General features: G+C 40.9%; 3 protein-coding genes across 8 annotated transcripts; 2 read left to right on the plus strand and 1 right to left on the minus strand.

Annotated features, from left to right (window-relative positions):
* Positions 1 to 890: 890 nt before the first annotated feature.
* mrs2 (magnesium transporter MRS2) lies at positions 891 to 11,337 on the minus strand. 3 transcript variants are annotated; one of them, XM_085176457.1, is made up of 13 exons: positions 11,161 to 11,337; positions 10,335 to 10,716; positions 9,336 to 9,400; positions 8,770 to 8,806; positions 8,262 to 8,374; positions 4,461 to 4,622; positions 4,213 to 4,343; positions 3,963 to 4,079; positions 3,548 to 3,617; positions 3,127 to 3,209; positions 1,290 to 1,407; positions 1,075 to 1,188; positions 891 to 964 (listed from the first exon to the last, which is right to left on the minus strand). In XM_085176457.1, the coding sequence occupies exons 1-13, from the start codon at positions 11,320 to 11,322 to the stop codon at positions 905 to 907; spliced, it is 1,614 nt and encodes a 537-aa protein (XP_085032583.1). In that variant the 5' UTR covers positions 11,323 to 11,337; the 3' UTR covers positions 891 to 904. The 3 variants fall into 3 exon arrangements, with proteins under 3 accessions (XP_085032583.1, XP_085032581.1, XP_085032582.1); XM_085176455.1 differs by lacking the exon at positions 11,161 to 11,337 and adding an exon at positions 2,340 to 2,402 and having other exon boundaries at positions 10,335 to 11,150; XM_085176456.1 differs by lacking the exon at positions 11,161 to 11,337 and having other exon boundaries at positions 10,335 to 11,150.
* Positions 4,558 to 8,956, plus strand: LOC146507780 (integrin beta-2-like). Of its 3 annotated transcripts, XM_085176462.1 has the most exons (7): positions 5,567 to 5,736; positions 5,918 to 6,183; positions 6,422 to 6,632; positions 6,743 to 6,872; positions 7,023 to 7,326; positions 7,426 to 7,654; positions 7,967 to 8,956. In XM_085176462.1, the coding sequence occupies exons 2-6, from the start codon at positions 5,930 to 5,932 to the stop codon at positions 7,643 to 7,645; spliced, it is 1,119 nt and encodes a 372-aa protein (XP_085032588.1). In that variant the 5' UTR covers positions 5,567 to 5,736; positions 5,918 to 5,929; the 3' UTR covers positions 7,646 to 7,654; positions 7,967 to 8,956. The 3 variants fall into 3 exon arrangements, with proteins under 3 accessions (XP_085032589.1, XP_085032588.1, XP_085032587.1); XM_085176463.1 differs by lacking the exon at positions 5,567 to 5,736 and adding an exon at positions 4,558 to 4,643 and having other exon boundaries at positions 7,426 to 8,956; XM_085176461.1 differs by having other exon boundaries at positions 7,426 to 8,956.
* A 681-nt stretch (positions 11,338 to 12,018) lies between the features above and the next one.
* On the plus strand, positions 12,019 to 21,512 carry LOC146507781 (lipid scramblase CLPTM1L-like). Of its 2 annotated transcripts, none has more exons than XM_085176454.1 (17): positions 12,019 to 12,547; positions 12,995 to 13,086; positions 13,360 to 13,537; positions 13,678 to 13,796; positions 14,428 to 14,506; positions 14,617 to 14,734; positions 14,903 to 14,997; positions 15,079 to 15,163; positions 15,248 to 15,348; positions 15,444 to 15,503; positions 15,596 to 15,646; positions 15,737 to 15,819; positions 16,245 to 16,279; positions 18,092 to 18,147; positions 18,276 to 18,320; positions 18,431 to 18,564; positions 20,316 to 21,512. In XM_085176454.1, exons 1-17 carry the CDS (start codon positions 12,347 to 12,349, stop codon positions 20,380 to 20,382), a joined length of 1,599 nt encoding a protein of 532 aa, XP_085032580.1. In that variant the 5' UTR covers positions 12,019 to 12,346; the 3' UTR covers positions 20,383 to 21,512. The 2 variants fall into 2 exon arrangements, with proteins under 2 accessions (XP_085032580.1, XP_085032579.1); XM_085176453.1 differs by having other exon boundaries at positions 12,030 to 12,547; positions 13,675 to 13,796.
* The last annotated feature ends 1,152 nt before the right edge of the window (positions 21,513 to 22,664 follow it).

Raw genomic sequence — 22,664 nt, forward strand, 5'->3', positions numbered from 1 at the left:
GCCACAAAGCTGCACAGTGTACTTCCTCTGGTTTAATAAAGGCAGAACATACAGAGTACAGAGGGACAGAGACACAGGTTTACTGCTTTCACAGTGATATAAAGTTTTTTTTTTCTTTGTTCTTCACCAGTGAAATGAAAAAAGCACAACTCCACAATGAGATGATTATTATGACCTGGCTTTTTTTTAATCCACATATATGGAGATGTGCAGTATTTCACCACCACTTCCTCAAGGTGTGGGGTGGCGGTTCCTGCTTCAAAGAGTGCAGCAGAGCAAACAGGTGAAGACGTCACTGGACCCGGCCACAACGCTATGCTCATTACTGTAAGTGCAAAGAAACCTGCTAATAGCAGTGAAGCTAGTCCTGACCAGAGCACTAGCAGCTGCTGATTACGTTACAGTTGCACCCACAGCAAGCACAGGATGGGTTTTATCTGCACTGGACGTTGAAAGGAAAGAAAACAAAAAGATAAAAAGCAGAAATGAAAAATGACCGTCAGTCAAAAGAAGGGAAACAGTGACACGCACACACTGGAGCAGAGTTTCTTCTGACATGCCCCAAACCAAAAGCAGATCTTCATGCAAGATAGATATCGTCCACACCTCAAAATTTGCTGCAATTTTTCCCCTAAAATAATAATAATAATCATATTCACATCATATAACTTCATATGTGTTACGTGGTTGTCCATGCCATACCAGTGGGGCCCGCCCCACAGTTTGAGAACCACTGCACTATAGTCTCCAGAGATGTGAGTGTAATCTCAACCTCTGCTGTGGCCATGGGACAGTAAAACAATGAGGTGTGTTAAAAATAAAAATTCTAGCAGAAGAAGTCTTTGCATCAAGTTAAAGAGGACCAAGAGCGCTGCGAGACAACCATCATCTGCGATGTAGAACTTCATCTGACCCCAGCCTTGATGTCTAATGGTCTCATATTCCTCTTCCAAATTGGAGGGATCTGCATCACAGAGAGAAGAAATTATTTTTAAGGTGTGCATAGTGTTACGCAGACTGGACTTTACAGGAACACATAACAAGGCACAGTGTCTGTGTATGCGTTTGCATTACCCGTGGGGGTACTGAAGTCTCTAGATGCCGTCCCAAAAATGATAAAAGTCGCCTCCATATCAGCCCACTGCCCAAGAACATGAAACCTGTTACCAGCCAGAAAGCACGGGGGTCCTGTAGGAGAGACACACAGGCAGAGCAGTGCATAAATATCTGTTCATAAACACTAAGCAGTAGTTACAACTATTAAAAGTATTGATCAGAAATTGTCTCACATCTTCGAAAGCTGTTGTCAGATTCATTCCAAATGCCACACCTATTAGACCAAATAAGGAAAGGGAGAAGGACCCCATGGTCAGCTGCAGATTCAGTCGCATCATCACGTTCCGGTGGCTGGAATAAAACACACAGTGCTCTCAGTGGCTGCAAGAAATCATACAAAACAAGAAAACGCCTGATCTGGCAGAGAGGTGTGGGATGCCAGATCAGGCGCCCCCCCCTTCCGGCTCTCCTCTCTTTTGTCTTACTTCTCGCCATCACCTTTTCTATCCCTTTGAAGAAGTGAGGCTCTTTAAATATTAAAGAGGTAAGTATTACTTTTGTTTTGCAGTGAATTGATAGAAGAAAATAATGTAGAAAACTAAACAAAAGAAAGTAGAAATAACAAGTTAACATAAATCAGTGACACACTCCTGATCAACCCTCGCAGGGCCTCCTTGGATGAGGGTGTCTAGTGATAATGGCTGAAACACCCAATGAATCCAAGGTTCACTACTGATGATGGGTCCCAAGTCTAACATTCGTAACCTAGACGATATCTGACAACTGGAAAAAAAATTACTAATTAGTAACAAAACTGGGTATATATTAGAGAGAAAAAAAAAAAAAAGAAAAAAAAAGGCATCCCGCAGATGGTAAGTCTCTCTGAAATAACTTCTATTTCGAAATAATGGATGCCATCAGCTTATTATCAGCAGGTGTGTGTGTGTGTGTGTGTAACTGCACATGGCAGCAGTAACGAGCACGTTTGTGAAGGCGCTACTGTTGCTGAATCACATTTACAGTCCTGTGAAAGAAGAACATTCTGACAGGCGACTATCCAGTCGTGCGCCCAACTGTTTCCATGAAAATTAAAAGGGAAGTAGCTACCTGTTGCCAACTAAATCAACCATCATGGAACAATCAGATGTGTGTTAACACAACCACACTATCTTCCCAGGAGTGGAGCTCCCACCAAATTCATCCCAAGGTCAGACCGTGCAATGATCAGAGAAACTGAAAACAACCCAAGAGTTCAAGCTGTGCATAGACGAATGCCTGCAAACCTCATTGAACTGAAGTAACGTAAAGACGAGTGGGCCATAATTTCTCCACAGCGACGTGAGCGACTGATTAAGTCAAACAAAAAATAGATAACTTCAGGTTATACCTGCTTAAAGATAGATCTACAAGGCATTGAATCATGGCGTGTACTTAGTTTTTCCACATAGTGCTTCTATATGTTTGCTTATTTTTTTAAATAATGTGAGTAGATGTGCATGAAGAGTGTGCATTAACAAATGAACAGAAACCTTAATGTTGTGAAGGAGACGGCGGCAGGATTCCTTCACAACCATGTGAGAGACTAAGTCGCACAGAAAACATTTACTTCAACATATTGTTGCTGAACATGGTTTAATAACCTACTGGATCATGCACTGGACTGCACAGAGTCCTATGAAAACTCTCCTTTCACATGACTGTACTTATTTTGGAGCAACATTTACTGCAATTCAGATAAAATCTTTAAATACGACCTTGCCTTCTTCAGGATGACAATACCAAACCGCAATCTAGACGTGTTAGAACATCCCCCCATCTCACAAAATTCCACACGAGTACAAAGATGCATCAATTTTTTGTAAATTTAATTTTTCTTGTTAAATTGTAGATGGCAAAGCATTTTTTTTTTTTTGGGGGGGGGGGGGGGGGGGGGACTGAATTAGATTAAATTCAATCTTCAAAAATAATTTCTTGTTAAGCCTCATTATCAGTGTTTTGAATTTGTTGCTTCTCAAGAACATCAGTCTATAGTGTGCATGTATACATAATGTACAGCCAATTTGTACATACCTGTCCAGATTGATAAAGATTACACTCTCAGAGTCGTCTATCAGACCCTTCAGCTCTCTGGCTCTGTTCCCCAGTTCCTCGGCCTGTGTGAAGTATTTCACGGTCAATATGACAATAATCGTACAACCTACACCTTACTGACAGCCCATCACAACTGCCGCAGATAACATGTAAAGTGTTTCAGTGCTTTGGATATTAAACTAAAATAGAGGCAAAGAAATAGGTAATCACCATAGCAGAAGCATAAATGGGTATAAATGCTTAGATGAAAATAAAAACATACGAAGTGGTCGTGGCTTGATGAAAATCTATGACAAATGTGTCCTATACAATGTGTGAGCATGCAGCCTTTACCAAGAATTTTGCATAATTGCAATATTTGTTGATCATGTTAAAACTCAGGAATTTAAAGTACAGCTACCTGCATATAATAATTCTCCAATAAAAGCTCCATCTCCTCAGCGTGGTCAATACCCAAACTGCTCTCTTCACTAAAAAGGCAGACAGACAGACATGAGGTTATATACAAAATAGAAGTACACAAGTTGAAGAGAATGGATGAAAATAGAAGTACAGCTGGGCCTGGCGGTTTGGGCAGAATTAATTTAATTTGAAAAAACAAAACAAAAACCCACATACACTGAAAAAGGTTAACCTGTAACGTATGATCTGCAGGTGAGTGAAAACAGACTGGAAACAGACTTTGATCCTTGGGAACTGAACAAATTCGTGTCTTTCTTTTTCAATATGCTTCCCCACTGACTGGAGATTTCCAACAATTTTTAAGATACTGTGTTCAGCATTCATATACATGTGTGAGTGCATGTGTGACATACAAAACTCTTGGGTCTGTCCATTTTGTGAGGCAGAACTCTTCAACCGTCTCATCCTCATCCAAGACCTTCAGCATGGAGTCCTTAAACATTTTTATGTCCGTCTCCAACTCTGATAAGCTGTAACAGGCGTGAGAGAAGGGAAAACTTACAAGACTGTAAATCTTTAGGCTGAAAACTTCCATTTACATATATGCCAGATGCCATTAATGACTTATTCAAATACAATTACATATCTTGAGTGATTCATTACCTCTTACTATTCTGCAGAAGTACATGTAGTTTACTTCTATCAGCAGAAAGGATTTTAGGGTCTACGAGGGATTCCAGCGTATCCAATATGACTGGTTCAACTTCATTCAACCGGGCTTGCAGCGTGTTTACCTGTTGACACAGATAATACAAAGCTTCAGGTGTGTGTCCTTGACTTTCATTCAGGCTTTATCTAGGTTAGACCACGCTTAATTACACAAGCACTCTGTCTGGTCTGATGGGTTTCACCTTGTGCTGCAGGATGGCTTCCAGTGCTCTGAACTCGAAGGGCAGAGTGTGTGTCTGTGACGCTAGCTGGGGGGCGAGCTCCAGAACTAACCAGCGCTCCAGTCCAAGACCACGAAAATCCAAGACCATAAGAGACTCCGGGGTCAAGATGGCTTTCAAGGCCTGAAAAGACAGCGAGTGGAGGTTATGGGCTAGAGCTTAAACAAACAGACGAGGACAAAATTATTAGCCTCCCTATTAAATATAACAGAAAATTTCTGTTATATTTAATAGGGAGGGATTTTCAGTATAGCATTTCCAAATACACCAATTGTCTTTTTACTAAGTATTAATTATTTCTAGCTCCACACAATAAAAATTATTTCAGAAAAAAAAATATTAGTGTCAATATTATTAGTTTTACACACTGAGGATGCTTCAGAGTGTGTGTGGAACTGGGAATTTTGTCAAGGTGGAAGGAATTATGAATAAGCAAAAACAGAAAACCTCAAGCAGTCACCAGTAAACCTTGTTATTCCAGCAAAACATACGTTCTCCTGGTGAAGAACAACCTCCAGAAGACTAAAGTGAACGTTACTGACTGGCTTGTAAAAAGCTCCGACTTGAACGCTAACGAAATCTGTGGGGTGAACTGAAGACAAGGGTCCATAGCAGCAGATCATTAAATCTGCAGGAGCTTAAGAGATTCTCTAAGGAAAAAATGGGCTGTGAGACTTACTCACAGGACACAACTGACTATTAGCATCAGTGAGACTAGTAATTTTAATCCTGGTTTATGTCAATAGTTTTATTTCTTTGTGCAAATTAAAATAATGTGAGCAACCAAAATGAAACTAGGACGTTTCCCCATGTGCTGTGTTGCAATTTCCTTGCTTTGTTTAACAGCCCTTGGGAAATACTGAAAAATAATAACATTTCCACAGGGGGGCAAAAAATTCTGTCCTCATCCACATACTCTGATCCAAAGACTGAATGTTTAAAAGATGCTTTTTTGTTAAAGACTCCATGACTGAATTTCCTTTAAAGGCTTTGGAGACATGACATGTCGCCCGGTTAACGTTTTACTGTTAACATGTCAGTGCTCGGTTTGACTTTGAACTGTAAATATTTGTGGTTAGAGATTTGAAACTTGAGCACCAATCAGGATCTAGTTGTGCCTCCCTGGTCCTGAGTCCCACTTAGATACCGCCAACATACAACTGTGAATGGTCAGCGTGTCACAGCCTGCAGAGACCTCACGACGACATAACAGAGCTGAAAACTTTTAGTTCTTCAGGTAATGAAGCATTCTGTGTGTGTACATTTGTTTATGTAGCACATAACTACAAGCTTGTATTGCAGTAACTGCAGTCTCAGTCACTTACTGATCACAGTCCTTGCTTATGTTTGCATTTCATACTTTATTTCCTCTAATTTTAGACTGAAACATATTTTCTGTGGTTTCTACCCTTGTACAGTCAGGACTAACGATGGCTGTGAAGCTGTCCCATCTCTTCTTGCTGCTGGTTATGCCGAGTCTCAGCTTGACCAGTGGACAAAAATGCTCCACATCTGACTCCAGCTGCAATCAGTGCATCCAATCTGGCCCTGAGTGCGCTTGGTGCACTGCCCCCAACTCTAACATTCGCTGTCATACTGTGAAGGGGCTGCAGAGAGCTGGCTGTCATAAGAGTCATATATATAAACCTCAAAGCGGTGTGGAGGTCATCGGGAATGACAGCAGGTAAGCTGATTTAAATACCTCTTTAGGCATTAAAGGACACCTGACAGTTTTTCAGTGTTCCATACAAAAAAAAGAAAGAAAGTAAAAAGAAATTAACCTTCCAAAGTTTTGTTTTGTTTTTATTAATATGAAAGCTTCAGATTGGATTCAAATATATTTTGGAACAGAAAAGGGCCTTTGTTATGATGTTAAAAAAAATCTTACAATGTTATTTCTTATGACTTCTGAACTTCTGCAGAACAGACATAGCAGATTCCAAAACCATCTTCCTGCAGCCCCAGGAGCTCGCCATTCATTTGAGGCCAGGTGTGAGCCAGTCCTTTCCTCTGTCAATCTCTATGCCAAATGATCATCCTACCACAGACCTGACTCTAGACACCAGCAACGTGCCAGATGGTCTCAACATCACATTCAGTAGCATAACTACAGGAAACCCCTTACTCGTGCAGGTCAGAAAAAGAAATCCTGTCCAACACAGTCTCTTGCAGAAAGAAAGTGTTCCTTCTTGTTTGTCCCCCAAAATCAAATTATTCGAACAACAGTTCCTCTGGCGCTGCAGGTAACTGTGGAAGCTGCACAATGCCCCAGTAAGAGTGACATCTCAAACCAGAACAGCACTGGACCCTGGTCTGTCCAGATCACACCCAGAGGCTTTGGAAAGAGTGTGACGTTGGAGGTAACTTTGCAGTGTAAGCCTGCAGCAACTTGCTACGAGAAACATTTGAGTCTGAAAACCTAAAGCAAGTCTTCATGAGACTGTTAGAAAATGGAGAGTTCAATAATTCAGCTCATTTTTCTTCAGTTTGATAATAACATTAAAAATCTATTTGCTTCACCAGGTCAGTGTAGTTGCACTGAAAACAGAGAAGAAAACAGTCCCACCTGCAGCAGCCACGGGGCGCTCGTGTGTGGGCGTTGTGTGTGCTATCAGCCTTATGTTGGAAACCTTTGTCAGATTGACATAACTTCCTTTGAGTCAGAAAATGAAGACTCCTGTCGCTCACGCCCTGGCGCCCCGGTGTGCAGCGGCCGGGGTGTGTGTGTGTCGGGCATGTGTCACTGCAACCAGCGGGAAAATCCAGAAAAGATACGCGGACAATTCTGTGAGTGCACAAACTTTAACTGTCCATACCACGAGAACAGGTAAAAACAAAAAGTTGCAACGAGTTTGTATATAAAATATATCGATATAAAGATATCACACAGCTTCACAGTTAAAATACTACATTTTTAATCTGACAGAATATGCGGAGGCAATGGGATATGCGAGTGTGGAATGTGCCGCTGTTATGAGAACTGGACAGGTAGTGACTGCAGCTGCAGCACGGAAACTGCTTCCTGTGTGGCAAAAAACCAGCAGCTGTGCAACGGTAGGGGGAACTGCGTCTGTGGAAAGTGCCAGTGTTTGCCACAGTACCAAGGGCCGACCTGTGAGGACTGCCCCGTTTGTGTAGCACATTAAGACGAACACGTGAGACTGGATATTTACTTCTTATACCGTACGATGCTTTGCAGACACCATCATTACAAGAAAATGAAGATATAGAAACACACCATCATCTGAACACTTTATAGACAAGAGAAGCAAGACTGCTTTAACACCGTATCCTCTATTTGTCTTCCACAAACTCTTCACAGAGCCAACATTGTGAAACTTTAACTTTAGTTAAAACTGTTTGCTAGACTTTCTGTATCACTGCTGGTTATGATGAATGAGCAGAGTGTGCATCTCCTCCTCTGAGTATAGTTCTTGAACTGACTGTGCCTTCTCATTCGTCATCAGGTGTGACAGAAAGTGTGGCTACCTCATCATGACAACGGTGGAGATAAAATACGATGTGCTGAGAGAACAATTCATTCATTCTGTAAAATGATGAACCATGATGACGCCTTCCAGAGGATGATAGATTGTAGGTCGGACTAACATATATATGATAACAGGATAAAGATCATCTTATTTTGATTGAAAGCCACATCTGAAAAGTTAAACTCCAGTTTTTCTGCTCAGGTGTGGCTCATGCTACGCCTCCTGTGGTGTAAGTGGAGCGTGGCAGACAGTAAAAAGAAATAAAACATACCTCCATTCGTAAAATTATGCAGTTATTTCTAGCAGTGAGGCTGGTAGTGTGTTGGAAGCGTAGGTCTCTGGCTTGAAGACTTAACTCCTGGCAAAGCTCCGTCTTCTTTTTTTCTTGAAGAGAAAAACAAATAAGGAGAAGCAGAGGCACACATGTACATATAGTTGGGCCAATCTCTACACATGAAGTAGAGGTTGAAATACAACTGATTTTTACTCATGGATAACAGAAGTGAGTCACTGGTGGTAACACAACCCATTAGTGGCTGTTGCACAGGGGAAGTAACACAGAAACACAGCAGTGATGGACAAAAATGTGGTGCATGTCCCGTTCTACACATAATAAAAAGGATACGGAAGAGTACTTCAGGGACATGTTTAAAAAAAAAAAGAAAGAAGAAAAGATCCCTATTCTCTGTCACAATGCCAGAGATAAGAGACAAGCAGTCTCAGTGCCAACGACCACAACAACATGTAAACATTAATGAGGTTAATTTCCTCACACTTACCAAATGATGTCACATTTCCCTCTTGGTCAAACTTCATCTGTCAAAGAAAGAAAACATGAAGCTGATTGGTTACATCAAGCAACCACATCTTCACTGCATTTTTGCACAGCGTTGAAACACAATTGTGTGAAATGTAAATAATAACAATAAATTACTTGAGCATTGCAAATGCTATGCTTATTTGTTTTTTTAAATATCTATCCATCTCCACACACAAAGCTGATCAAATGACAAGTTTGTTTGTTACTGTTGGGTTTTTTGTTTTTTATAATAAAACCTTATTTTTGATGCCAGCACCAAAATAATAAATAAACAAACTAATAAATAATGGTGTAAGCTGACGACAGGTCAGTAAGATGATGACAGGTGCTGAGTGTTTCTGAGGTAAAGATGGGGAGGATGTATGTTAAATTATAAATGTGTGAATGAAATCTACAAGTTTTGTAAACAAAATAATAAGATATTGTTTATTGCAGCAAGACAAAGTGACAAACCACATCCCAAAACCTTTCAAGTAGTATTAGCAACCATTAATTAATGACTGCCTAACTTGATTTCTCTCTTACCACTACAAATGCCGGAGCTACAGTGGAAGGAGGGGCGTCTGAGACTCTTCTGCAGATAAAGGACACTGTTCAAAGAAAAGACCAAGTTAAACCATGTGTGCAGGAAAGTATTTGACATGTAAAGTTGAGCAGTAACTTGGATATAGCAGGACTACAGCAGAAAGACAATAGCTTGGTTCTCACCTGTATGTACAGAGCTTTGGGTCAGGATAATAAAGTTTAGAATTACAAACCTAAGAATAATGAAGAATTGTGTGCTAACTTAAAATGCAGTCAAGTGGAAAAGAAAATTTTAAAGGGACACTATGCAATCCTGTGAAAAACTTACTACATCCCATGATTCAGTAGTTTGTAGTTCCACCTTTAGTATTTATTTATTTATATGAGTCTTTCACATAGTTGTGGATGAATTTTGACTTTCCTTTAAGTGCTGCCACAGCAATTCAAGCAGGTTGAACTCTCAACTTGGATTGGTCCACTAAAACACCATGAATTTTTCTCTTTTTCAACCAGTCTGTTAAAACTTTGCAGGCATGCTTCACGCCAAGAGACGAGACGTAGCTCTTTGTTTGGTGCAGTTTCTCGTTGCAGAGCATTGCAGAGGCTGACCTCGTGTGAATTTTCTGGGCTGTCCACTCCTGATGAACTAAAATAATGAACTTCAGATAGTTTTGAAAAGGCCTTATGACCCTTTCCACATTGATGGGCAGCAACAGTTGCTTCTCTAAGATCAGTGTTAATGTGTTTTCTGTTTGCTGATGATTAGCTAATCAAATACATTTGATTAGCAGCAGCTGGCTGCTCATTACCCTCCTAATTCATATGAAAGCAGTAAAGGTGTAATTAGTCTTTCACAGTTTTTCTTTTTACATGTTGTGATACATAAAACCTTAGAACTGAAAGAGACTCTTTTTACCATGACTGTAAAGAGAACTATAGGTCACGTGGAATATTTGTATACTGTGGTCAGTATGAGCCAAATTAACTACATCATCTTACCAGGCCACACTGCTCCTCTCTGCAGCAGGTTTCTCCCAGTTCTCACTGCAGCACACTGAGATCTTCTGGTCTGACATGTGGATAAAGGCAGTGCTTGACTGACCAGTGAATTCAAGCAGACATCACTGTAGTTCCTGCTGAATGATCCCAGTCTTACATTTCCCTGTGGCACAGAGTGTCCCGTTGGACAGAACTCTGCAGGTCTGCTATAATAGCGGAGGGTTCTTGTCCCACCAAGTCGTGAGGAAAAAGGACCAAGAGAGTTTAAAAACCGCTTTGGATGAAAGTTCGCACAGCCGGCCAGCAGCAACTTGTGCATTTTGATTTCCACACCAACGCAAAACAAAGCCTTCACGCAGACTGCCATACTGGCGCTGGAGAGCTGATGTTCACCACAGGGAAGGGATTATAACAGGCACAGCAGCAGGGAAGGGAGGAGGAGGAAATTAAGACACGCTTTAACTTCCATAAGCAAAGAAAGCTGCAAGCACCAAGTGTTTACAATCCTCTCATCAGTGGTCCCTCGGTGCCCTCCAGATGTTTGCCAAGCTATGTGTTAGACGAGACAGTCCTGACCCACAGGTAAAACAAGAGTGAAAACTCCCGTTACATACGTTACAGTAACTTCACAGTACACATACGTATCTCTCACGCGCACATTGCCTCGCTTTCACCTGGTTTTATAACTTTCTTCAACTTTGTCTCGCGGCTGTTTGTTATGCTAACTATCTTAGCTGCTGCAGTATAACAAACATGCTTCACTCACAACAGCCGACCAGTTTTAACGTGGCAGTAAACGCAGACACGAGTATCACAGACAGGTCACCTGCCGATGCCTATAAAGTGTCCCGAGTCTACATGTGCGGCTGTGTTTCAACCTGAAAACACAGCTCCCCGGCTTAACGTGAGGACAGGAGGGCAGAAGAGAACGGGCTCTCTGGACCATAATGCACCGCGGCGGCAGCGCAGAGCGCCGAAGATCGTCCATGATTGAGGTGATCACTCCGACTGCGAACCTTTCCATCAAACACACCCGTGGCTGTAGAAAAAGGTAATTGAAACAAACAAAGAGGATTAATAAATACTGAGGCCATGAGCGATCCTTTTGCATAACATATGAAAGCCAGTATCCGCCAGGGAGAAACAAATAAATAAAGGAACTAAATGTATGGAAACTTGTTTCTGGAGAAGAATTAAACAAAATACATAAAATAACAGGTCGACTTACTCTGTAAGTTTGTTTTGCGAAATATACTATGGTATGTCAAAATGCTGAAATGAGTTAAATACTAATATATTGTATTTTTAATAAATTATTAAATGTAATAAATTCTTATTATAATAAGTCAAAGGCTGCCACAGAACGATTTAAAGTTTATTTGTTGTTGTTTTTTTTATTTGACCGTTGTCTTATTTGAAGTATCACATTAATACTTCTGTTTCATGTATTGCCAGCTGTAACAAAGGATTTCATGAACTTAGCTATACATTTAATTGTTTCCTAACTGTGGACTTCTCTGTTTTCATTTAAAGTGATCTTACCACTAACATGTTAAATAGCTAGGTGAAAATGAGCTTTCGTATTTCCACCCTAATATTATTATTTCTGTGTCCTTTGGAGAAATTGTTTCCATGTAATCTCCCGGCATAAATGGCGCCTCGGCCCTCTAATGCAGTGAATAAAACTCTGACTGTAAAAGCAGAAGAAAACATATTTTCTCGCTCTGCAGTGATTCTGCTTTTCGTGCATGTCTATAATAACGTTTTAATTAATTATTTTTCTCCTTGTGGGCTCAGTGGTAAAAGCGGTGTGGGCGCAGCCGCGGAGGTTTTTGTCAGCATCAGCATCTTCTGCTGGATGCGGATAACCGGAAGATGGTGAATCAGAGAGGAAGCGTGGGGATTGTATTGTTACAGTTACAATCCCGAACCAGACCGCGTCCATTTTTTAAAAAATAATTTCTTTAAATGTTCAGCATTTTGCGGGTGAAACTCTGAGTAGCTTGGCTGCCATGTTCCCGTCTTGTTACTCCAAACCTGCGGACAGCGGCAGTAAGAGGAGCTCCATCGCTAAGCTGCTGCTCGGGGTGTTTGTGGTTTACATGCTCCACACCGCCTGGCTTTTGTACGGTTTCCTAAACACCAAATCCTGCGATGGAGGCAGAGAAGAGCACTGCATCACCTCCTATCTGGCAGCCAGACCCAGACTACAGGTTAGAGCTTGTCTTATTCCTGATGGCAAATCTCTGAGATCCAGATCCAAAGGTTTGATCATTTACACGAGAGTAACAGTAAGAAAAATCTGTCCATGTGCTGCTCAGCAAGAAGCCCTTATTGCTAAAGTGTACTGTCTACATGGTAGTTAGAGGAAAAATATGATAAATTTTCATTTGCCATTTAGGTTTGTGTCGTTTTTGTGCACATCTACTTTAAAACTATGGGATTTTCATGAATTCTCTTCATGAAAATATTGATAAATCGTTTTGTTTGCAGGTGTTTACTTTGTGAAATCTGTAAAACAGACACACATTTGAAGCACAGTCAGGATTATCTCGTCGCTCCAGCTTAGATTTCTGCAGCAGCATCCCTTTCATTTTGAAAGGAATCTCAAACTAAGATGGAAACCTTGTTTTTAACATCTCGTCTTCTCCTTTATTCAGATGAGTGTTTTTACCTGTCTCGTGCCAGACAACAGCCCCCTCGAGCTCGCTGTAAAAATAGACCCGTTCGACCCTCACTCGAGATTTGAGAGGTGGGTTTGACATGTTGTGAACTGCACAGGAGCAGACCAACAATCTGAAAATTTATTTGTTTATTTTTTAACATAATGGTAGCAGCATCGCAGTTATTGCAACATAAATCTTTAGTCATATAAATATATAGTCATCAAAAGACTTTACCAACCACTGATCATAGTGACAGTCACAGTATGCTGCAAGTACTCAGTAATGATTAGCATATTTGATTGTTTATGAAGGCCTAAAACACGCAGTTTCTATTTTTATGCCTATTTCTCTCTCCACAGAAAGGTGCATGTCTCTCTGCCAGGAGAGACTCGGGCTAATGGCACCCTCTTTGCAGTTGTTTATGTGCACAAGGCTGGCGTTTCACCTTTGGAGGACAGCAGAGAGGTCCACTATGCAGTCCAACTCACCACCTACATCACCCCCGCACGCACCGACGTCCAGAAAGACAAGGAGAAGGTACATCATCACTCAGGACTGCTTCATATTTCACCCAGCATGTTGCCTTTACACACATTCTATATAATGTGGCCTTTTTATGGGGCCCAGCTGCCTTGCACAGTGCATTATTTATTTATTTTTTTGGTTCCACCCAGAAGCCGAGATCTGAGAACCCTGTATCCCACTGGAGACCCCACCTGTCACTCACTGTCATGTCAGAGGACTTCACCTTCACAAAGGCTGGGCTTCCCAGTGACGTGCGCCGCTACATGAGAGTGTAAGTCAGATGAAGCTTTGGAGGTCAAAGCCAGGTGAGCTGTCAGCGTGCTGCTGACTTCTGCTGTTTTGCTGCTGCAGTGGCACCGAAAGGCTGAGAGGAACAGATACTTCTGACAGAAAATCAAACACACTCTGGTGTTTTGTTGCAGGTGCTGTATTATTATTATTCAAAGGGCGCAATATATATTGAAAAACATCTAGAAGAAAGTCCGCTTTAGAAACAGTGTCTGGTGCAGTAAAAGTATCATCACAAGGGTACATATATAAATAGCCCTTTGTCACTGCTCGCTAGCCAAACAATTCTTTAGTCTTTAGTAGATATTAATTTATATTAATTAAAGAAAAATAATGAAAATGGGAAAAAAGTTCTCTTATCTGTAAAAGATGATCCTCTAGATCTGGATCACAAGTTACAAACAGCCACTGGTAGACTCTGTAATCTCTCAGTAGGCTGGAATTTAAAGGCAAAGTAAACCTGTTAGACCTCTCAGTTGCTACCATTAAGGTGCCTCGGGGTAAGTTGTTTAAGTGCATGGATGCGTAAACGTGTTCACAAATTTCCTGCAAATTTCCCAGGGTGAAAATAAGGATCACTTTAAATGAAAGAACCTTCCTGCTTTTCTCTGCAGCTCTCAGGAAGGCAGACAGATGATGTACCTCCCTCTGCTGATGGTTAATGAGCTCGACTTCAGAGTCAGAGACCTCATGGTATAGGCAGCTTTTTCTAGTAAACTAACAGACACTTGCTTATTTTTATTTTTTTTATTATTTTGGCTGATTTAAAATGAGCACATATCCGTTTATCCATTCACCGACAGGAGATCAGCAGCGGCACCGTTCAGCTCCCTCTCACTGTGTCCTATGAGGGAATCTCTCTGAGAGGATTCAGGTTTTGGGTCCACCTACAGGACATGGTTTATTCCCTGCAGCAATTCGGTGAACTATTTATATAACAGACATATGATTTAAGGCATTATAATGATTCATTAATCTTAATTATATCATTTAATTATATGTGGTACCTTTTATTTGTACTCAAATACAACCCAAATAATACCTCAGCTCATCAAAATGAGCTCATCCGTTGCTTCTTTGCGTCTCCAGGCTTCACGGACGAAAACATCGATGAAATTAAAGAAACTCTGGTGGGATCCAACCTCTACCTGTTAGTGCTGACTGCTTTCATCACAGCTTTGCAAGTAAGAGAGCATATTAACACGGACTTTGTGGAAATAAATGTAATTTCTTTTCTAAATGCTTTATTTCCTTTCTTTCAACAGCTGATCTGTGAGTTTCTGGCTCTTAAAAATGACATCAGCTCATGGAGGAAAAAGAAGAGCATGGCGGGGATATCGAGGAAGACAGGTGACCATAATCATGTTAGGAAAAAAAAAATGATGCGTGGCAACGATCAGCTCAGAAAATGTTAAATTCCTTCCTCGTTTTCAGTCCTGTGGCGTAGTCTCGGTACTTTGCTGATTTTCCTCTATCTTCTGGAGGAGACCAGCCTGCTGGTGCTCCTTCCTGTAGGCCTGGGAGCGTGTGTGGAGGTAGGTATTAGTATATCTGGTGTTGCTCAGACAAATTAGAGTCAAATAAAGATCAAAACAGAGAGTTATAAACCAGTGATCGCTTATCCCACCAGGTGTGGAAGGTGTTTACAGTATTTAAGATCCAGATACAGTGTAAAGGCAACAAGCTTCATGTGAGTATGGAGCACTTGCACATCTGTGTTCACAGCAGTGTGGAAGAATGCATCATACAAGTTGTGATCTCTAAGTCTGTCTTACTCTTTAGGTTAATAAACTGGATGAAGAGGAGAGAAAGACAGTGGAGTACGACACACAGGTATCAGTCTGTTTGTTTTATGGCTCCTTTAATATTCTCCCTCGGGCTTTCTTTCATTTTTACATTTTCATCTTTGGCTTTTCCCTCGAGGCGTCCAGATACTTGTCCTACTTGGTGTATCCCCTGTGCATCAGTGGAGCTGTTTTCTCTCTGGCCTACTTACGCCAAAAGAGGTGAGCCAATCATCAAATTCATCTCTTCGCTACTTAATTTGTCATTATTAAAGAGCTGCCAGACTTCACATTTGTGCCAACCTCCTTTAAAAAGTCACTTTTTAAAGATTCTCGTCAGATCTGAATGTTTCTTACATTTTAGGTCTTATCCATAGCTGCCTGACATCTACGTTGTCTATTTTTAAAACTCATCTTAAAACACATTCTTTCTCTTTGGCCTTTGACCCAACATTAAACATTGATCTTGTTCATTTTTATTGTGTTATAGCTGTTTTTACCTTTCATAGTTTAGAGTGTATTTATCTATTTTTGTGTATAGGACTTTGTGTCTGATGTAGCTTTTTAAAAAAGAGCTTAATGAATAAAGTTTGTATGGATTGGTTATTATGTATACAATGAAAAGCCTTTGATTATTTCATTGACAGTTACTATTCCTGGCTGATCAGCACTCTGGTGACTGGTGAGTTTTCTTGCATCCATCCCCAAAGATTATCTATAATAAGTACAGTACTTAATTCTTAATAATCTTTCTTTAAAACTAACCTTACTACTCCCTATAGGCTCAATTAAAAAAAAAACAAAAAAAAAACATGACATCTTATTTCATTGTTATGCTGACGACTCACAGATTTGCCCACCACTGAAAAGTAAATCTGTGAGTCCTCTGAAGGGTTTACTAGATTGTTTGGAGGATGTTAAGGCATGGGTGGCTTTAAACTTTCTTAACTTAAATGAACAGAAAACAGAGGTCATTGTGTTTGGTCCCTGTGACCACTACGACTTGGGCCCTTTAGAAGTTTATTAAAAACAAAACCTTTGCGAGGAACGCAATCTAACGTTTGGTAAACAGATCAATGCTGTAATCAGGACCAGTTTCTTTCATCTCCGGCTACTTGCAAAAGTGAAGCCATTCCTCTGTTTTAGAGACTTTGAGAGAGCTATCCATGTCTTTATTCAGGTGTCAGTCTGTCATCAGTTAACCGACTGCAGCTGGTCCAAATCACTGCAGCACAGTCACTAAGGCTACGTTCACACTGCAGGCGAAAGCGCATCAAATCTGACTTTTTTGACCCTATGCGACCCATATCCGATCATGCTATGACAGTGTGAACGGCACAAATCCGATATTTTCAAATCCAAACTTGGTCACTTTCGTATGTGGTACTGATTCCAATACATATCTGATGTTTTAGAAAGCGACTGCTGTTTGAATGGTCATGTCGCATTAAATCCATCTTTTACATCACTGACACAAGACAGACGCCAATTATCAGCGCCGGAGAAGCGCCCGATAAGACATCGCGAACGCTTCCTGGCCTTCCAGTGTAGATGTTAGTGAAACTGTTGGGAAGACAAAGTTGGAGAAACATGAACATTTTATTTGTACTGTATAATCTGCAGACTCTGACAGAAATCTGCAACTATCCTTTGAAGCACCGCTCCTCTAAAATAGCAATAAGGATCATTATTAGGCCATATGTACATAACAAAATAACTTTATAACTTAAAGCAAAATTGGGAAACGTAAAGTCCAAAGTCTTTATATTAAGGGCCATCAGTCAAACAATACTGTTTGGTCTGGGTCTAAACAGAGCGCGTTGTGTGTGACATCTTCTTTTGCGCATGCGGGCCGCTTTGAGCGTTCACACTAGAGCGCGTTTGCTGTCGCATTTTATTTGTAGTGTGAACGAGCAGATAAAAAAAATTGGATTTGATCAAAAAAATTGGAATTGAGCATTAAGACCTGCAGTTGCAGGACTACATATCTCTCATACTAGCATCCTTACACTGGCTGCCAGTTAGTTTTTGAATTTATTTTATTATTTGTTTTTAAGGCGGTTAGCACCCTCATACCTTTCTCATCTTTTGAATTGGCACACTCCTGCAAGATCACTGAGGTCTGCTGATCAAATGATCCTAGCTGTCCCGAGGTCCCGATTAAAGCACAGAGGAGACCGGGCCTTTCCTGTGACTGCTCCTAAACTGCGGAACAAACTGCCGCTTCACATCAGGACCTCCCCAACATTAGACACTTTCAAAACCCATCTGAAAACCCACTTTTATTCCTTGACTTTAAATCAGATGAGTTTGCACCACTTTTATTTGTCTCAAATTTTATCATCTCTTCCTATGTTTTTATCTCTTTTGATTATCTTACATTTACAGAACCTTGGTCAAGAGCTGTTGTTTTAAATGTTCTATATAGATTCATTTGACTTAAGTTTTACTATTATTTACTTTTGTATTTATAATACCTGCCTCTTCGTCTCAGGAGTGTACGCTTTTGGCTTCCTGTCTATGGCCCCTCAGCTCTACATTAACCACAAGGTTTGTGTGGCAGCTAAACAGCAACACTTCAGAAATATTTTCTTTGGCTAAAATTTGTACGTTAAAAATTAAAACAAACCACACCTCCTCCCCCCTCCCTTGTTTGTTCACTTTCTACTGTGGGACAGCTGAAGTCTGTGAGTCACCTGCAGGGGACAGTGTTGATGTACAGGGTGAGTATTTCTTGAGCTCATTCACAAGCAGCATCAGCAGGTTTCCTTTGTGCTGCGTTTGGTGTTAAAGCGATTCAGTTCGGTCAGCTATCCTCTCTCGTCTCCAACAGGGAGTCAACACGCTGATTTCAGATCTGTGCTCCTGTGCCTCCTTTTTTTCCTCCTCTGGATCCTTCTCTTCCTCGCATCAACTTTCCTGCTTCAGAGATGAGCTTCTCTTCTTTCTCTATCTCTACCAGCGAAGGTACGATGACCCCAAAACAATACCACAATCCCAAACACACATGGAGCAAAAACACTCACTGGCCTCTTTATTAGTTACACTTTGCTATTAAGTTGTTTTACCCTCTTTTTCCTTCAGAACTGTCTAAATTCTGGGAACTGCTGGGAACATTAATGTGATATTTCGGTCAATATTGATATGATAGCACCACAGATTTGCTGCAGATATGTCGGCTGCACATCCTTGATGTGAATCTCTCATTAAACCACAACCCAAAGGTGATCTACTGGATTAAGATCTGGTAATTGTGGAGCTCATTTGAGTACAGGGAACTGAGTTAGACAAGATTGGATTTTTGTGACATGGTGCATGGTACAGTGTGGTCATAGAGGGATTTAGGAGGTCATATGATAGTTGGGGTTTTCTCTGTTTTCTTTGCATTGTTGTACGGTCTTTACCTTAAAAAATAAAGCACCTTGAGGCAACTGTTGTTGTGATGTGGTGCTGAATAAAGAAAACTGAAGTGAAGTGAATGTTGTCAGCCACAGTACTCAGGTAGGCCGCAGTGTTTCGATGAACCCAGGCAGACTCTAACCTCAGTTTCCTGTTCTTAGCTGTCATTAGTTGCACCTAATGTGATCTTCTGCTGCCGTAGCCCATCTCCTTCAAGGTTCAACATGCCATGTGTGCAGAGATGCTCTTCTGCATACCTTGGTTGTAATGAGTGATTATTTGAGTTACTTTTGCTTTTCTGTCAGCTCAAAGCAGTCTGACTGTTCCCCACTGTCCTCTGACCTCAACAAGACACTTTGTCCCAGAGAACTGCTGCTCACTGGATATTTCTCTTTAGAGAAGTTTGTCTAAGATGATCAACAGTTCCTGAAATACTCAGACCAACAACCCCGTCACGTTCAAAGTCAAATCATCTTTCTTCCCCATTCTCATGCCGTGTTTGAACTTCAGCAGGTCATCTGGACCTGGAAGTGCTTAAATTGCATTGAGTTACTGCCATGTGATGGCTGATTAGATATTTGTATTAACAGGCAGTTGAACAGGCGTACCTAACAAACTGGCTGGTGAGAGTATATCAAAGTACTTTTTAAAAAACAAGTTTTAGAACGTTTTATCTTTATTTATGAAGCACCCTGTAAGTATTCTGGTTTCATTTAGTTTTCATAGTGCTATTCCTTTTACCACTAAGAGGACACCCAGCTGTGTTTTGATTTCGGCGGTGTCGATAGTTTTCATGCCCTTACTGAGTGACCAGAAAAGGATTCCTTGCACTCAGGTAGTACGCAGCCTAAACAAACCTGTTCCAGTGTGAAACAGAGTGCTTCCTGTTTGGTCCAATGACTTTATGGTTGGTATAGTAACAGAGATGCGATGATGATAGAGACAGATTAAGTGAGCAACTTCTGTCATGCCCCGCCTCCTTGTTAGATGATTCATCAAGGCCTTGTTCCTAGATTTGCCTAGAGTCCGGTTGAGTATATTGTAGATACTCCAGTACAGCTGCTTTGCTGATTGTACGTCACAAATACAGATAATCAACACGACATTCAAATACTACAACAATACGAATACTCATATTCAAGATAATCCCAGTGACTTTAAGTCGTATTATTTTCAAGTACAAGCCATATTCTGACATTTTAGACACTCTTGAGCCTTTCTTCTTTTCTGTTTGTGTACATCTATACTCAATAATCAATTTGTATTTCCAACATAACAGCAGTACTCTCTTGCTTTTGTCTCACTCATGTCTGCAACAGCCGTTTCGCCTCCAAACCCAGAAAACGAGAGCCCGTCCCTCACACCAAGAAAGTGAAGACTCAGTGAGGAGAGGACAAGCTCATCTTTTCAGAACTCGAAAGATCAGCTTAAAAAAAAAAACAACCAGAAGTGAACTAATGAGCCTTGGGGATGTAAAACAGAGACACAGGCAGGACACATGCCCACATGTGTGCCACAGCAGCTCCTGACCGATTCAGACTCTGCACTGCTGCATATTCGCGGCGCTGCTGCTGCTTTTTGCTTGGCATTGATGAAGCTTCCCCTTGACTGCTGCTTTGACTCGGCTCCTTCATCTATCAACATCTCCGCTGTACATTTTATGCTGGGTGACCTTTCACAAATAATTTCTGCAGCATCACATCAGCGCTTGTAACGTGGATTTATTTGCCGGATCCTTCTCTTTATACAAACACGAGGGAGCTGGAGTGTTTGGGTACGCTGCGAAGGATTAATCCTTCAACTCTGTGATTCAACAATTAGTCTTTCTGTCACTGAGCTTCACATGATTCACAGTTCAGAAGAATCTTTATGTATCTTGTAGGGACACATTGTCCCAAATCAGCTCAATTTTATTCTCAAACAGGTTATTTTAGCCTTTTATCTCTCCTCATTAAAAGCCAACTTTCTGCAGAATGCAGTGCCTGTTAACCTCGCCTCATATGCCATCGGAGAAAGTCCCTGCCAGCTCGGCCGCTAGGAGGCACCAATTCTGGAAACATATTAATCAGACTACATAATGCAGCTTCAACCGCAATATGGAAACAATGGGGTAAAATACAGAGAACTGGATCATTTAAACTGCTACACGGTGAGATGTGGACTTCTTTTTGCACATTTTCCCACAAACTGTAAACATTATTTTCCTTATCAACACACAATCTATCTTTAAAACAACAATGAGAAGAATCGATCTGCAATGTTTGGCTTTTTTTTATTTGAAGCATGATGCTGTGTTTTAGCCACTCCCTGGATGCTGATTGGTCTGTGTTAGAGGTCAAGTCCAACGCATCATAGGGCACTCTATCACCTCCAGTGATGCTTCTTTTGTTCATCTTAAATGGCATGAGATAAAGTCTTCCTATTCACTATCATGTTGTACATGCCGAGTTAGTTTTCCTGTCAGTTTACTGCAAACCGATTTGAAAAAGACGATCTTTGTCAAATTAGCACATAAAGAAATATAAAAGCATACAGCACATCTGCTTCATTAAAAGACGTCTATTACTTTTCACACGGCACTGTCAGTCCATCTGAAGCTTTTTACTGTGCTCGCAGGCCCGCTGCATTAAACTCAGTGCTGATTTCTGACTGAACCGCTCGAACTCAAACATTTACTTCAAAATTGCTGTTTTTTATGTTTTAGTAATGCACTCTGCCTGTTCATTGTTTTGTTTTGTTTCAAATAAACTGGAATTGTAAATGTAAATTGACTGATTAAGCCCTTTAATCGCCACTATCAATGTTACACATACATGCAGTAAACTAGGACCCCTTCCGACCGTACTTACATTGCACAAACATGACGTTGGTAAGACAGGTCAGAGTGAGGTAGGATGGTAAGAAAAACAATGAAATACACAATATATGAGGGAAGAGGAGGGGAAAAAGAACTCCACCCACACTGAGCTCCTAATGGGAGAGCAGTTTGAGAACAGGAAAAAAACCCACTCAGCACAATGAACCACATGAATCTTCACACCTTACATTATAAAAAACAAAACATGGGACTGTATATCTGTGTCTGAGTACATGTGTAAGTGTGCGTGTGTGTATCCTGTATCCAACTCAAGAGAGAGTGCCCTTTAACCTAGTTTTAAGCAAAGGTTAACAATCCCCAAGCCGACACAGGTGACCTTGAGGAAGTAGGAGGATAGAGCAGCGAGTCATACACAGTCTTGTAATCTCCGAGAATTTGTTGTTCCATCTTTGGCCCTGGAGCTCCCAGCTGGTGAGGGGAGGCCACGTGAAGATAGGTTTGGGTTTGGTTTAGGGCGGGAAAAAAACTGCGTTCCAAGTCAGCTGATCTAATGTCTATCACTGGTCTCCAGGTCTATTGATTTCTTCTTGTCTTAAACTATAGTTCTCCAGCCCTTCTGAAGCTCCTCATTGCTTTTTTACTCACCTTCAGTCCAGTTCTTGTTCCTGACCATTTTCAAGCCACTCAACACACGATTATGAACACAGAAAGGTACCATCAGATTTTGATCCGCTATGTAATACCATCTGGAAACCATCTGATTGGCAACACCTTCATTGTTCGTCATGATGATGATTCCAAACACACTGTTAATGCAGTAAAAACACACCTGATAGAAAAACCCACAGTG

Source organism: Neolamprologus multifasciatus, chromosome 11 (assembly GCF_963576455.1).
Source record: "Neolamprologus multifasciatus chromosome 11, fNeoMul1.2, whole genome shotgun sequence".
NCBI lineage: Eukaryota > Metazoa > Chordata > Actinopteri > Cichliformes > Cichlidae > Neolamprologus > Neolamprologus multifasciatus.

What these genes read in the sequence shown, in the direction of transcription:
- LOC146507781 (XM_085176453.1), top strand. Translation starts at nt 12,347, where the DNA reads ATGTTCCCGTCTTGTTACTCCAAACCTGCGGACAGCGGCAGTAAGAGG. An exon ending in TTATTCCCTGCAGCAATTCG is followed by an intron (nt 14,735 to 14,902) that starts GTGAACTATTTA and finishes TTGCGTCTCCAG; the next exon opens with GCTTCACGGACGAAAACATC. An exon ending in GGGGATATCGAGGAAGACAG is followed by an intron (nt 15,164 to 15,247) that starts GTGACCATAATC and finishes CCTCGTTTTCAG; the next exon opens with TCCTGTGGCGTAGTCTCGGT.
- mrs2 (XM_085176457.1), bottom strand. Translation starts at nt 11,322, where the DNA reads ATGGACGATCTTCGGCGCTCTGCGCTGCCGCCGCGGTGCATTATGGTC. An exon ending in GCATAATTTTACGAATGGAG is followed by an intron (nt 4,623 to 8,261) that starts GTATGTTTTATT and finishes CTGTCTTTTCAG; the next exon opens with GCCTTGAAAGCCATCTTGAC. An exon ending in CTTCTGCAGAATAGTAAGAG is followed by an intron (nt 4,080 to 4,212) that starts GTAATGAATCAC and finishes CGCCTGTTACAG; the next exon opens with CTTATCAGAGTTGGAGACGG.
- LOC146507780 (XM_085176463.1), top strand. Translation starts at nt 5,930, where the DNA reads ATGGCTGTGAAGCTGTCCCATCTCTTCTTGCTGCTGGTTATGCCGAGT. An exon ending in GTTGGAGGTAACTTTGCAGT is followed by an intron (nt 6,873 to 7,022) that starts GTAAGCCTGCAG and finishes TTGCTTCACCAG; the next exon opens with GTCAGTGTAGTTGCACTGAA. An exon ending in TGTCCATACCACGAGAACAG is followed by an intron (nt 7,327 to 7,425) that starts GTAAAAACAAAA and finishes TTAATCTGACAG; the next exon opens with AATATGCGGAGGCAATGGGA.